Source organism: Hirundo rustica, chromosome 5 (assembly GCF_015227805.2).
Source record: "Hirundo rustica isolate bHirRus1 chromosome 5, bHirRus1.pri.v3, whole genome shotgun sequence".
Lineage (NCBI taxonomy): Eukaryota > Metazoa > Chordata > Aves > Passeriformes > Hirundinidae > Hirundo > Hirundo rustica.
The window spans coordinates 56,107,059-56,122,075 of record NC_053454.1 but is presented as its reverse complement, the minus strand read 5'-3'; the positions used below and the strand labels follow the sequence as shown (position 1 = coordinate 56,122,075).

At 47.3% G+C, this 15,017-nt stretch overlaps 1 protein-coding gene across 5 annotated transcripts in view; it reads left to right on the top strand.

Moving 5' to 3' along the window:
• The window catches only part of SEC31A (SEC31 homolog A, COPII coat complex component), a 39,173-nt gene that overhangs the window by 16,990 nt on the left and 7,166 nt on the right, over positions 1-15,017 (top strand). Inside the window, exons 15-24 of one of the 5 annotated variants that reach the window (XM_058420819.1) lie at positions 453-528; positions 1,158-1,336; positions 2,847-2,973; positions 3,123-3,268; positions 4,912-5,085; positions 5,578-5,751; positions 8,332-8,424; positions 9,090-9,219; positions 10,190-10,546; positions 13,721-13,768. In XM_058420819.1, the coding sequence (XP_058276802.1) occupies positions 453-528; positions 1,158-1,336; positions 2,847-2,973; positions 3,123-3,268; positions 4,912-5,085; positions 5,578-5,751; positions 8,332-8,424; positions 9,090-9,219; positions 10,190-10,546; positions 13,721-13,768 (1,504 nt within the window). The remainder of the gene's footprint in view (positions 1-452; positions 529-1,157; positions 1,337-2,846; positions 2,974-3,122; positions 3,269-4,911; positions 5,086-5,577; positions 5,752-8,331; positions 8,425-9,089; positions 9,220-10,189; positions 10,547-13,720; positions 13,769-15,017) is intronic. The other 4 variants (XM_040063658.2, XM_040063657.2, XM_040063660.2 and 1 more) reach the window with 4 other exon arrangements.

The following is a 15,017-nucleotide window of genomic DNA, read 5'->3' as shown; positions in this document are numbered from 1 at the left end:
TTCTTCCTTCACCTTTATATTATGCTGAGCACAATGTTATATGGCCTGGAATATACCTTTGATCAGTTTGGGGTCAGCTGTCCTGGTTGTATCTCATCCCAACTTCCCATGCACTCCCCACCTCCTCACTGGAGGCGCAGTAGGAGAAGCAGAAAAGGCCTTGGTGCTGTGCAAGTGCTGCTCAGCAAAAGCAACAACATCTCTGTATTATCAACACTGCTTCCAGGACAAATCACACAGCCCCATACTGGCTACTGTGAAAAAAAGTAACTTTACCCCTGCCCAAACTGGCACACAGTGATAACCTTCACTTCGAAGTTTATGGTCTGAGTTGACTTGTGGCTTGAATTTCTAAATGAAACTTGCAGTGCAAGAGCCATACGGTTTTAAAAATGTGTGTGTTTTCTAAGTGTTTACATAATCTCAGAAATTATGCTTTTCCTTTCTCTTAGACGCTGAAGGACCATAAAAAAGAAACTGAAGACTTGGGATCTGCAAAAACAACATTTAACATTTCTGTTAGTGGAGGTACAAAAAACCCCTTGATATTGATTTCATTACATGTACTGTTATTTGTAAGTACAGATGTAGATACTGGTGCTCCAGTGAGAAGGCAAATTCTACACAGATTGTGAGGGATTGTAATTACTTGCCTCTAACTATATTCTCACGCAATCTCAAGGCACTTGAAAATACAATTTTTTGAAGGAAGGAAGTTATACAGCACTTGTGTACCCCATTGCTGACATACAGCTGCTTTGAGTGATTTCTGATACAAAAGAAGACACGCTTGGTCAGGCATGAAGTGCTGTTTATGCAGAAACTCCCGGGGGATCTTGAGTAACACGGAAGCCACTGACCCCTGTCGAGGTTTGACTTTTTATGGCACTATTCAGGTAGTTGTTTTAGGGGCCATTTAGACCTCTAGGAACGTGCTCTGTCACGAGCTAAGTAATGCTTGACAGTGCCCCTGTGGCATGGCTGTGCCCATGTGTTTAAAGCTGGAGGTGAAGGTGAGCGCCCCTGTGAGTACCTGGCTGGGAGCGGGCTGGATTGCAGACAGCCGTGCCAGCGTTGTACAGTCAGTGTCACCTGCTGCTGCATCTCTCAGTGGCTTCTGTGGCAGCATTTGGAAGCGCTCCCCTGTCTCGTTGCAGATGTGGATGGGCTGATCACACAGGCTCTGCTGACAGGGAACTTTGAAAGCGCAGTGGATCTGTGCCTGCACGACAACCGCATGGCCGACGCCATCATCCTGGCCATCGCCGGCGGGCAGGACCTGCTGTCCCGGACACAGGAGAAGTACTTCGCCAAGATGCGGAGCAAAATTACCAGGGTACGTGTTTTCAGGTCGGAAGTAACGTGCTCATGTGCCTTTGGCACCTCCCTTTTTCACCTTAAAAAGTTTTCTTGCCATTTCGTATGTTTATTTCTTGCAGGTGTTAGTAAGTGTTTAAGTTGGTTAGATCTTGGAGCAGAAGGATTTCTGTTACTCTTTTTTAAGGCATTGATTAGGGGAGAAGAAGCACACCTGAATATCAGTACACGAGAGTGTTCTTTATCTCATCTCCAGTGTCTCTGAGTTGCATGTACACTGATAGATTCTCAACAATAAAGGCAAATACCTTAAGCAGGGCACATTCCAGTCTGCTGTTCTGTCACATTCTTCCCAGATGAACCCATGCTCAGGGCCAGCAGCATTATGTTGATTTCTGCCCGTGACTGGTCTTTGCAAATTTTGCTGATTTTTTTTTTTTTACTGTGTGCACAGAAATGAGAGCAAAGCATGCCCAGGGTAGATTAATCACCCTTTGTCTAGGAGACGTGTATGGCCCGCTGGTTTTTGTTATTTTCAGCTTTTTGCAGTGCTAGAGGTTGCTGATGCTGCTTGTGCAAATCTTTCTTTTTTACTACTAATATGAAAAAGTAGTGACAGGAGGGTGAAACAGGAGAAGTGGCTTTAAAAGAACAATTGGTTTAGCAAGGGTGACAGCTTTTAGAGGAATTTCTTCATTGTAGCTCATCCTTTGGGAAAATGTGTTTCTATGAAGAGCTGGCCAGTTATCTGTGCCTATGCTGACAAGCAAACATTGACCTTGTAGTTAGGATGTTGTATTTGTTGTTCAGGTGTGTTTTCTCTTTTCTGGTCCCAAACTGCACACATACTGCTTGTTTAGCTATTTCTGAGCTTGTAGTCTTGGCATGAGAAGGGCTTTGTTCACTAAAGAGCAGCACAGCAGCCAAGTCTGTCTTTTGTCCAAAGCAAAATAACTGGAGTCAGTTTTGGAAGGAAGAAGGTGGAATTTCATTCTGAGGGCTGTGCCAAGGCAGCCTGGGTCGGTGGATGGAGGGTAGGGCTACTACAGCCAGCTCAGGTTCATATTGCTGCCACCTGCTGCTTCCTTTATGCAGCCTTTTCATCTGCCCCTCTCTGGTCAGCTTGAGACCAAGAGCTTAAAGCTGATTGAAACAGTTTATTAAACAAAATTCACACATCTCCCTGGGCATTGTGTAGAAGATTTTATAGCTAAATAGTTGGTAGGTTATGTTTGTCTGCAAAAATAGTGGTGAAAACCATTTGCAACAGCTTGTGGAGGTTTGTGTATTCTTTTCTTGTACATTTTGTAGCAAGGATAATTGGCCCCTGTGTGTTCTCTGAGCTTGTTTTGTGTTTTTTCCTCTAAAAGTACGAGGTGCTCTTGTGCAGCTGTTGAACTGCACTGCAGTACCCGTCATGACCCTGGATGCAGTGGGAATGAGTACACTGGAACAGATCCAAATTATCCTGTGTCTTACACAGAGGAAATCCTACCAAGATCCTAACTGTGGTCTCTCTCCTGCTCTAGCTCATCACTGCAGTTGTTACAAAGAACTGGAAAGAGATTGTGCAGTCTTGTGACCTGCAGAATTGGAGAGAGGCTTTGGCTGCTGTGCTCACTTATGCCAGGCCAGATGAGTTCACAGCCCTTTGCGGTAAGGACACTTCACAGACTGGATAACTCCAGAGCAGTAACGTGGCTTTGTTCACACTTCCTTGGCCAGTTGCTTCCCCAGCTTCAGCAGTGGTGGGGAGGGAATCACCCAGAGTGATTTGTCAGCATCTTTGCTCTTCTTTTATCTAGATCTCCTGGGTAGCAGGCTGGAGAATGAGGGGGACAGCGTTCTGCAGACACAAGCTTGCCTCTGTTACATTTGTGCCGGCAACGTGGACAAACTTGTTGCTTGTTGGACCAAAGTTCAGGATGGAAACAGCCCCTTGTCTCTTCAGGTTGGTAATTCTTTTAATAAAGATGTTGGAATAACTGACTGCAGTCATTTGGCTCTTAAATCACATTATCTAGTGTAGAGCTTTGCTGTCTGATGTCCATCAGGATGCAAGCCTTTCCTTTCTGGAAAAATAGCAAACACAATCCTGGAAAACGTGTTGGGAAGTACAGTGGCCCTTGTGCTTCCTCGTTCTTCGAGTAGTGGTACTAAAGTACTACTTGTGTACAATAATTGTAGTATTTAATGCTTTGGTAAGGAAAGATCTTTCAGTGCTGGCATCTTTTGCAGTCAGGAAATACTTGGACTTTTCTACTTGTGGAAGTTCAGAAGAAACCAATAGAACTAGATTTAAATATGGAGAGACAGTTGTAGGAAGGTTCTCATGAGCGTTTTCGCAAGGGATTTGCACATACAAAGCTTTGTTTCTAGCAGTGAAATTCATTGCTTATGGCAGATATCTCGGGGAATAGCGTTGATGAGTAGAATGAAGCAGTAATGAAATAATTTACTTTATAATACAGTGTTAGTTTTTTCCATCTGTTTAAGGCCTTTGAAGAGCCAGTTAGAGAAAGTACTTACTTGATGATGCTGTGAGACTCTTGTTTAGTTAATTGAAAGAACTGATGTGTGTCTGAGTTTTGCTTCATGTCATTAACTCTCTGAATTATCAAAATAATGTGATTTTGAGGGCTTTATTTACAGATTTACCTTCAGTTTGAATTTACATTTTGATTGCATGGCTTTGGTCTCTTAGGTAGTAAAATTGGAAAATACTGTTGAAGTCCTAATTAGGTGGACTTGTTTACTATGCCAGCAGCAATAGAAGCTGTTATTTGGGGGTTTTTTTACTTGCCTTTTTTGAAGTGCTGATTTTTAGGGAAAAACAAACAGTTAGAAAACAATTTTTATTAATAATGTATGGTTGAAATCTTTTGTGTGGTACACTCGCATTAAATCTCTTGTAAGATTTTTAAAAGGGCTTTAATTTTGGCAAACGAATATTTGTAGTATCCTTCAGTATAAATACAGCAAGAAAAACATAAGAAAACTGAACAGAAAATGTTCCTATAATTTAGGACTAGAAGGAAACCAAACCAACACCAGCTCTGGTGTTGGGGGATGTGTAGAGGGCAAGATATAGAGTATTTCTGGTGAATATCAGGAAAACCATTTTGCTCTAACAACCAGGAAACTGTGGACAGCTCTTCCGAGGGAGTTTTTAGATCCTTTTAAGATGGATAAGAGCTGACTTCCTAAAACCCTGTGAATGAACGTGCAGCAGCGCGGCACTGGTGGTGGTGACAGGCGTGACACTGTCTGTTTGCTCTGAGGCTGTCACCAGATAATTTTATGAAAGCATCCATGTGGTGGGACATACCCAGTGCTGATAGGGCTGTGAAATCCTGTTTAATAGGAGCAGTTCTTTGGAACTCTGCTGGCTCTGCTGTTGGAAGCTGCTTGGTGGCTGGTTGCTGTTCCATCCTCTGGGAGCAGCCGTGCCTTTGGTGCAGCTGTAGCTGTTTGGGAAACCTGCACTTGGCTTGGGCTCTCCCCGCTGGGTGAGAGATGGGTCCTGCTGGGGACAGCCTAATTCACTTTGTTGTTCTCACTTGTGGGTTGCTTTTTCCCCTCCTGATCTTTCAGGATTTAATAGAGAAGGTCGTGATCCTGCGCAAAGCCGTGCAGCTGACGCAGGCTGTGGACCCCAATGCCATGGGCGCCCTTTTGGCCGAGAAGATGAGCCAGTATGCCAACCTCCTGGCTGCTCAGGGAAGCCTGGCTGCAGCACTGACCTTCCTCCCTGCCAACACCAACCAGGTATGGGCCCTTCAGGCTCTCTGCTCCCTCTGTGTCTGTGAACACAGACACAGGTGTGCTTCTAGCAGAGGTCTCTGGGTGGTGCAGTTCGGCATCAGGGTGCACACGCACCTGGAATGTGACAGGCAGACGTGCACAGACTTCTGCTCCCTCTTGGTTTCGTACCCTTGTGCCTGCAGCCAGTGACTGCCAAAGGGTGGCTGTCCTTCCTGCAAGCCAGACGTGGCAAATGAAATGACATCAACCTTTGGTTGTTCTCTCCTGACTTCCCGTCTTCCATCAGCTGATATTTGTAGCCAGGCTGGTTTGGGAATGAGGCAGGCAGTTCCAATGGCCTCACGTCTCATGCAGAAAAGGCTTATTCCAATGAAATAAAGCAGAGCAGGCTTGTGAGAGAGCTCATCGGTGCCTGGCCGCTCAGCCTCTCGGTGTGAAGCCCGGGGTGCCAGGCAGTGCATTTCACCTCCCCTCGCTGTCCCTTTCTGCCTACAGCCAAACATCGTGCAGCTGCGGGACCGGCTCTGCAGGGCCCAAGGGGAGCTCCCGGTGGGACAGCACGGCCTCAGGGGACCCTATGAGAGGGAGCCCACGGCCAAAGGGCGAGCTGGCCCTGCGGCTGGACGGATGCAGGCGCCCCAGGCTCCAGCCCAGCAGTATTACCAGCAGGTAAGTGGGCTTGGGCAGTAAGGGAGGGACATGGTGCTTGAGTTCTGCAGAGCGATGGATGTAATCATTTTTTTTCCTTTCTCTTGATCTGAGGCTGTGTGACAAACCTCTGCTGAGAGCCTTGTGGTGAAGGTCACTGGTGCTTCCTTTCAGTCAGCACAGATGCCTTCTTTACTCCTCATCTGGAAACATCTTTTAAACACCTTGTAGCCTGCTTCTGAAGATTAGGTGTTTCCCCCTTTGTTTGGAAATGCACTTCAGTGCCGAGGACAGCTGTGTGGGAGAGCACTGCAGGAGTTCTCTGTGCTTCCTCTCACAGTCCCTGGTGTCCCATCTCTGCAGGCCTTGGGGCTTGCTCGTGCTGCTCACCAGCCTCCTCTGGGGTGGATTATTCCCACCTCTAGCTCTGATTTTAGCTGCAGAAGTTGCCAAGCAGTGGCAATAGCCAACTGAGGGCACTTTTCTGCAGCTGTGGCTACAGCCTGCTGTGAAAACACCTTCCCAGCCTGGGAAGTGTAAGGGGGCATGGGCTGGTGGGGAGGCTGAGAGTGAGCTGTGCCACAAGAAAGACCTGGTGAGTATGAGACTAATAAGGGAGCTGTGCGTGGAGGAAGAGGAGAAAGGGGGAGGAACATTCCCTGGTTTCATCTCCAACCTGAGGATGACACTGCAGCAGAACACAGTGTGTTCAGGGTGTTGTGATGTGTTGGGCAGCCCTGGCTGTGTGTGTGCTTAGAGAGCGCTGCCAGGTCTCTAATCCCGCAGCACGGCACTGCAGCTCATCTGGCCCCCCTCTAAAGGTGCTCTGGGCTGGGCTTTTCTGAGAGCAGAGCTGTGTTAGGGCTGTGGATGTTCTCCTTATGATGAGATTGGCACAAGCAGAGGTATCTCTTGTCTGCGCTGCCCCCAAGCACTGCCTGCCGGAAAAAACAGGGCAGGAAGAAGGAAGGGATGAAAGGTTGTGGGGGGAGTTGGGTGTTCTTGATATCAGCTGTAGTGTGTGCTCTGACTTCTCTCCAGGGTGTTAGCAAGGTAGATTTCAGAAGGGACAAAGCCTTCATCCAGGATTTACCTTGCTAACCCCATTGCATATGATTTGAAATGCATCATCATTAATAATCAAGTCTACTCTGCTATCTGTCTTTGGCCTTCTTCCTTGTAACCAATGAGTTGCCTTGAGCAGCAAAGCTGTGTGTTTCCTTGTTTTTGGCTCTGGAGAGTAGCAGCTCTCCTCTAGATGCTGATATATGGGCAATGCTTTTTTAAACCAGAGCTCCCTCTTTCTCCCACTGTTTCCGGAATGCCTGAAGCTATTATTTCAGCAAGCCCTGGTTGTTAATTCAAGGCTGGGTGTATCACTACCCCACGAGTTCCCTGGGAGTTACAACCCCCTGTGTTGCTGGCTTTTCAGGGAGTTCATCCTCAGCAGGAAGGGCTTGATGGGGACAGATGTCAGTCAGAAAGGTTCCCAGCTGATGAACCAGAATGGAGAGAAATGACATGTTTGAGTCTTAGGATACTTGCTCTGTTTGACTTCCTTTTAAGAAAGGACTTGTTCAAGCTTGAGGCAGCCTTTGTTTAACTGCTGTCCCAAGTGGGAACATGTTCTTAGCACTTGGATTCCTTTCAGCATAGTTTTGTTGAACCCTCTTTTTTGTCTGAATAAACCAGGCGTGAAAGGGGGTGAAAAAGTCTTTTAGACACTCTGGTGATGAGTTATGCAGGCATTAGCGGTGGCTGTTGTGCAGCTGACTGCACCATTAGCTTAGCACTGTGTGGTGTTAGGGACACATAGACTGGAGCCAGCTGAGCCCGCCAGGGCTGCAGGGGCTGAGCTTTCACTGCTTATATCCTTGAACCTCAGCCACGTGTCCTGCTGTTGGGCAGCATGCCTGCTCCTTGCTCAGGAATAGCACAGGCACAGGAAGTTCTTGATTTCTGTCCCATCGGAAAGGTAGGAGTGGTTGTATGGAATTGAAGCCATTTGGAGTGGCAAAAAAGGAAGATGGAGGAAAGGAACTATGGGAGATAGGCTGGAAAGCAGTTACCATTAAGATGTGTATTTGTGCATGTGCAAGGGCTGAATATCAATTTTTAACCTTTTAAAATTATATTTTAACCTTTTTTAATTCATCTGAAGCTCAATTTAAACAGACTCCCCCAGTCTCCTTTTGTGTGAGGCATTTGTTTGAATTTAACCTGGGGCTTGCAGCTGTAGTTAATGATGCTTGCTGTCATGGACCAATGATGGTGAGGGGGGCTTCTGCAGCAGGAAAATGCATTGGGAGGTGCAGACCTGGCTGACTGGCACACATAACACTGCACTTGCTCCACAGCCTCTTGCAGCTGCAACTCCACTGTGCTTCGTCCTCACTCTGCAATTCACTCTGGCTGCAGTGCACAGTGATTTTTTTTCTGTCTTGAATGCATTTCACTTCTTCCTCTGAGATTTTTATGGCTGTTACAAGTGCCAGCATGCAAACCTCCTTGTGTTCACTTCTTTGCATCTTGTTTTGTGAAACCCTTTAGACTTTTTTATTGTTTTGTTTTCCATGATTGGTATTTCTTTGTTCGATTCAGGTTAGAATTGCCCCTACTGTCACTACCTGGAGTAACAAAACTCCTACTGCCCTTCCCAGCCATCCTCCTGCAGGCTGTCCCTCTGACACACAGGTATAACCTTCATTATTCCTCTCTGAGCCTCTGCTCCACCCCAGTATGTCCCCTGGTGTAGTCTGTGTGCTTGGCACAGTCTGGTACAGATAGATGGAAGGGAGCAGCTCCCATGTGTGCTCTGGGTTTACTCCTCTGCATCTCCTCACTGTTTTTTTTTTCACCAAAGCCCAGATGAGTGGCGCTGGAAAGCCTTGAGTGGGAGCTCAGTGTGACCTGAATTTCCCCAACCCTTGCCCCACACTGGAATATTTGAAGTATGATTTTTCCTTTCCCCCTTTTCCATGGAGATTAGAAGCTTCAGAGTTACCATTTCAGTTTAGCTGAAAGTTGCTAGGGTGCTCTCAGGCTGCCTGAACACCAGGTAGTGCTGGCAGGGAGCTCTTCCTTGTGCAGGCAGGTGTGTGCTGCTCTGCTTGCTGCTCAAGTCACTGCACATCCAGCTGTGCTTTCAGTGCTGTGCTGGGCTCCCTAAGGCACTGGGGTGGTTGGAGGCATTTGCCCCTGTGCTGGTGATTCCCTTCCTCCAGGGAATATGGTTTCAGGCCTTGAAATGTGAACTCATCATTTTGCTGCAGTTCTGCTTCAGCACTGCATTACCATTACCGATTAAATCCTGTCTCTCCCAACCATTTTTCCTGTAATTTTTTTTTTTTTTTTGACAGGGGGACAACCCACCTCCTCCAGGGTTTATTATCCCAGGTGCTGTAGGCCCCAGCATGCCACCACAGCAAGCCACATCTTCCAACTACAGCATGTACTCACAAGCAGGAACGCGGCCAGCGTACCCACAGAGTGAGTAACAGCGGCTTCCCCCTCTCCCTCCCACCCAGGTGGGCCAGCATTAACTCAGGGATAACCAGTGCCCTCCTTGTGGTTGGCAGTGTTCAGACCAAGCCAGCCCCACGGTTCTTGAGGGCTGGGGAGAAAGGTGAGGTCACATCTGAGGGTTGTCATTTCTTGGTGGGGTCCAGGGATGTCAAACATTCCCCCTCTGCTGAGGTGTCTACCCACAGCTCTCTCCTCAGCTGGCCTTGCCCAAGGCTGTGCTAGGTGGGAAACTCCAAAGTCTGAGTCCTGGGAAAGAGAGACACAGCTCATCTGTGTGCAGCTGGGCCATCCATTTCTCATTGGGGCTCCATGGAAATGGGAGAGGGGATGAGGAAATGGGGGCAGTAGGAGAGGTGAGTGGAGAAGGGGGCAGAGCCCTGAGTCACTCAAAGCAGGGGCTGAAAATACTGGCATTAAGGAGGAAAAATGGCCACAGATGGGCAGAGGCGGTGAAATTAGACTGCAGGGCCTGCATTGAAAGAAAGGCTGTGAGCTTACATTCCCTTCCAGAGTCTGTATTAATTTCTTTGGCCTAAGTTTTCTCTTTGTGAAAACCTGGGACGGGGCTTTCCTTTCTCTGAGAGCCCCTGTGAGGATTGCAGTGCTCCAGAAGACAGCAGTGTCCATGTGTCCCTGCCCCACCCCAAGCAGCATGGTGGCTCTGGGCTGGGGGTGTGTTGGGAGAGCAGCAGTCCTTTGAGCCGAGGCCATCCTCTCAGTGCCTCCCTGCTCCCACTGACAGCCTGGGGATTTGAGCAGTCCTACAAGTGCAGGCAGAGTTGTGGGAGCCAGGATTTGGCTGGGCAGGTAAGTGGTTTTTGGGGGGTAGGGGCATGAAGAGAGGAGAGTCAAGTGAAGAAGGAAGCAGAGGCAGATGAAACCCACTGCTCTGTTACAAACTCACTGACTGACTGTTTTTTCTCCCTGTTTGTAGCGTATCAGGCCACACAGCAGTACTCCTCTGGAACGGGGGGACCAGCTCTCTATCAGCCTCAGCAGCCTATTGCTGCCCCTGCTTCAGCCTCTTACCCCAGCCCTGCCCCTAACACCGCCCCTTCCTACCTGCCCTCTGCCCCTGCCCCCTCCATGCCCGCCCCGCTGTACCCCGGGCAGCCTCAGCCCTCCCCAGCGAGCCTCAATCCCGTCTCTTCCTTCCCTGTTCCTCCTTCTGGCACATCCTTTCAGCATGGCAGGCCAGGACCTCCAGCAACTTCTGTGGCTTATGCATTACCTACTGGACCAACAGGTACTCTGCCTGCAGCCAGTGACCTTCCTGCATCCCAGAGAACAGGTCTGCGCTTGGACAGGGGGGCAGGCAGGGAGGAGGGAGGGCTTTGGTCTTCACCCACTCAGTTAAAGATGCACTTTTTTTTCCTTGTGAATGCTCTGTAGAAAGTTTGCTTTTGCTTGGAGATCAGTTCAAAGCATTTCTAAACCACGTCATCACCCCTGTGCAGCTGTGACAGGGCTGTGTTGGTGCCTAAGCAGCATGAGCAGTCACCTTTCTCTGGTGAGCCAGACCTTGCCACTGTCACAGAGCTTTTGTCTTGCCCAGGACAGGAGGAGGCTACAACAGGCTTGTCATGAGGCTGTTGTATGCCATGGATGGATCATGGCTCAATTTTAACTTTGGTGTCAGGGAGCAAAGTACAAAAATGAGCAAGTTTTCCTAATGGCTGCAGACAAGATGATCCCCATTCTCCTCGCCGAATGATTTTGCAAATGTGATTTGGCCCTGTCCCTGGTTCTTGAGCAGCCTTTTAAGCCTGGGATTGGCAACACACTTAATTCAAACAGCATTTCCCATGGCATCAGCTCTTTCGTTATTTTGTCCCTAACCTCTTATTGTGATGAGATTTACTGTGGCTGCAAATGTCTTAAAAGATAATCAGAAGTGACTTAGAAATGCTTTTACGTGTCTCTTCCCTGAATGTCAATTAAAAGCATGTGTGTGTGGCTGACACTTAGGAGCATGTTGGAGCATGCTTGGTGAGAGAGCACTTGCTGAGGTGGGGCTCCGTGTCTGCTTGTGACTGCCTGGGTGTCACTGCTGGGGGACAGTGACCTCGCCTGCCGTAACAAACCTGTCCCTTCACTTAGCAGCCTGTGAAACAGCAGCTTTGCATGTCAGGCAGTGCAGGAAGAATCAGCAGTGCTTTTCTAAACCTCCTCATGACCATCCTCCACATCCAGGTGGTCCAGCTGAAGAGTCAAGGAGCAGATCTGGGAAGCAGAGGGTACAGGGAATACTGGGCAAAATGTGAGGGATGTTGTGGGCATGTCTGCTCTGCTGACAGACCCTAATGCGCCCACTGTCATTCCCTCTGTTATTTTAAAAGTCTGTTAGGGGTGATGCAGTGCAGAAAAGGCATTTTGCCTTTGGCAGCATGAATCCTATGAGTAGGTGCTCCTGTTGCTGTCCTTGAGGCTGCCAGCTCACACACCCCTTGTGTTTGGGGGAAAAATGGTCTTTAGCTCTGTCAAAAAATAGGACTGGTGTAGGACTGCCAGACTTGCAAAGGGAGAAAAGGCCTTCTCTATCCACCATGCAGCCAGATTTGGTGTCCTTCCTGTTTTTGGAGGTGCTGTACCGTGACCTCTCCTGACTCCACATTACAGGGTGTATCACACTTGAATCTCTAAGCCAGAGGAATTATTAAATTGGACAGAGGGAGAGGTGTTGGATAGGGTTCTAGGCCTGGGATGTGAAGCAGCACATTATAATGCAGACAGCGTAGCTTCTGCACCTCCAAAGAAATGAAAGGAACAAGAAAATTGTTCTTTCTTACTCATTTTACTACTCAGCTTGCATCACTGGCAGGCACTTTGGATCTGCCACTTGCAGAAACTTATTTTTGTAGTTGATGTGACATAGTCCACATGGCATGCTCAGAGTGGGTGAAGCTCTTTTCAGAGTTAAAAGTTGTTCATAATAGGCTTTTTATCAAACTTTGAGATTCTGCTTCTGTTTTTCCCGGCAGCTGTGGTGAGCAGGCTAGCCAGTACACAGTGTCAGACCTTCAGGAACCCAAACTTGGGCACCCTCTCTGCTTTCTGCAGCCTTAGGCTGAAATGCAGAGGTGGTCTGCTGGGCATGGTGAGGTGCTGAGCTCAGGATGGCTCGTGCATACACACAAGTGATAATTGCAGCTGGAGAACTGTGGAAAAAAAGATAAGTGTGTCTGAAGAGCACACTCTGTTCTCTTCCAGTGTTTGGATTACACCTTTCAGAAAGCATACCAACAAGAATGAAACCCCCCCCTTGTTTTCTAAGTGCAGCAATGACAGTGTACATGTTTAATATGCCTAACCACCAACACACTTTCTGAGCAGCTGCACTGCCTAGTGGGAGGTGCCAGAAGTAGATCTCACCTGTAACTCTGAGTGTTCTGGTGCAGTGATGCTGATCCTGGCAATGAAGTGGTGTGCTTTTGTGTGTGGTGATGATCTTATCTGGGAACATCGTGCTTCACTTTGCAGTTGTGACTCATTTCGAGGCAGGAGTAAGGGAGGAAGGAAAAAATATCTCAAATCTGAACTCTTGAAAAGCGCCTGACCTTTGAACTGGCTTGGATTTAAAGGTGCATGTAAAAAGAAGAGCTCTGTAAATATTTTCTGGTTTTTTTTGCTAAGGCATATAGCATCAGTATGTTAGGCTGTGAGTGAGAAAAGCCCACATTTAATTTTATTTTCAACCACTCTTTGTTTTGAGATAGGTCTTAGAACCTACTTTCAAGGGAGTTCTAATTTTCAGCATCTTGAATCTTGTTTGAAAATGACCAATCCTGAGCTAAAGGAAGGGTTTGCACCAGAAGTATGGGCAGGCCAACCCCAGGGACAGGAGTTATCTCATCCCCAAAGCCCCTTTCCTCTTTGGGATGGTGAGGGCTTTATTGGATACATTTTGCTGTTTGGGTTTGTTGCTCAGTCTGTGCAGGCAGTGTGTCTTTTTTGTGTGAGTGTGAAGTTGATGTGTGAACATACTTGTGTTGCTGGGCTGCATGCAGTTGAGAGTGTGCCTTGGTTTGAGAAAATACTTGAGAGAGCCACCTGAGGTCAAATACTTCAAGCATCTCTTGAAAAGCTTTCTGGAATGGTAAAATGGCGTTGAGAAGATTGTGGCTAAGAGTGATGGTCTGTCAGCTGAGCCAGAAGAGAAAATGAGAACAGCAGAAGAGAAAAGAAAAAGGGCCAGAACGCTGCAACATTTGTTAAAAACAACTAGAAATACTGATTTACTGCATGGAAAGAGCAACAGGCTTGTTTGGGGGAAGGTGGACAAAAGCAATTCCATGGGGAGCTTGAACAAATGCCTTGTCTCCAAGCTGGCGTTGTAATTAGGTTAGGTGGTTTTTTCTGCTGATGCATGTTGTGAAACTAAACTGCTGGTCAAAAATTAAAGACCAACCGCTTTATTATTTTTGAAGAAGTTTTTTTTTTAGTTATCTTTGCATTTTGTCTGCAGAAAGTCTACCATCTCAAGACCAGGCCTCTCCCTTCGCAGGTGAACTAGGTACCACCTAACCTGAAAATAATTACGACCACTACATGAAATTAATTGAAAGGACATCAATTATGCAAACATTCTTAAGAGAACATTAAGTGTGATGCTGTTTGCCAATTAGACTTAAATCAAATTGATTTTTAATTCCTTAATTGAAACCAATAACAATATATCTGGAGTTTTTAACCACAGAAACAAATTCTTTTTAAATCTTTTCCTTTTTGAATGGAAACTAACAGCAGTAACAGTCTGGGAGATTTTCATAATGTGCTACTCCTATCAGTTAGACTCCCTGTATCTGAAATACTCTGGGATATTTTCTGGATAGGGAGAAATAGAGGAGGCTGCCAGGAGATGGCACTGCCTCTGGTTAAAGAGAAAGCAGATGTGAAAGGGGTTTTAAGTAGTTTTTCATTTGCCCCTTGAACATGCTCTGGATGTGGAACTTGCTTGACAAAAAAGCCTGGGAGCAAATGAAATTTCAGATAAATTGAGCAAGTTCTTGCCGTAATGTTAACCTGTGCTGTCCAAGGTAAATTCATTATCTGCTAAGTGAAAAACACTGTGGTGAAAAAGTCCATTGAGCAGGGGTTTGGTTTTGTTGGCTTTTTGTGGCTTTGTGCAGTAAATCCCGATTACTCGGGGAGGCGGCGGCAGTGCCTGGATGTGATGCCGTGGCCCCCGTTCCATGCGCTCCGCGAGGAGATGGGCAGCTCTTCCTAACGCACTAACGGGAGCTTTGGGGTGCAAATCTTGCAGCTGCAGGGGGCTTGCTTTCTTGGGAGAGCAGAGCAACACCCCAGCCTTGGAGTGAATCTGCTCAGGCATCCTCTGTGCTTCCAGTTTCAAACAAATCACCCCTGGTACAGAAAGCCAGATTTATCCGCCTTGCTCAAGCGGCTCTGCTCTGATTTGGGGATACAAAGCACCCAAAACCATGCTGTAGCTGGCAGGAGAAAGCTGGGCTTATGGCTTTTTTGTTTTTCCAAGGTGACTGGGTGAACCTGGCCCGAAATGCTTGAGGCCTCTTTTGTCTCTTCTTTTTGCGCGGTGTTGCTGGGGAACTTTGTGTTACAAATGTCGTGGATCAGCTCTCTTCACACGTAGAGTCTGTGTAGCAGAGCTTTCTTGGGCGTGGTGGGCCCTCTTCAAAGGCGTGTCTGCTCAAAGCTGTTTTTTCCTGCAAGAGAAGAAAAAGTTAATAATTAAGTTACTAACTTGGGAACAGTTGGTCAAGATCCCAAACCTTGCCCAGTGA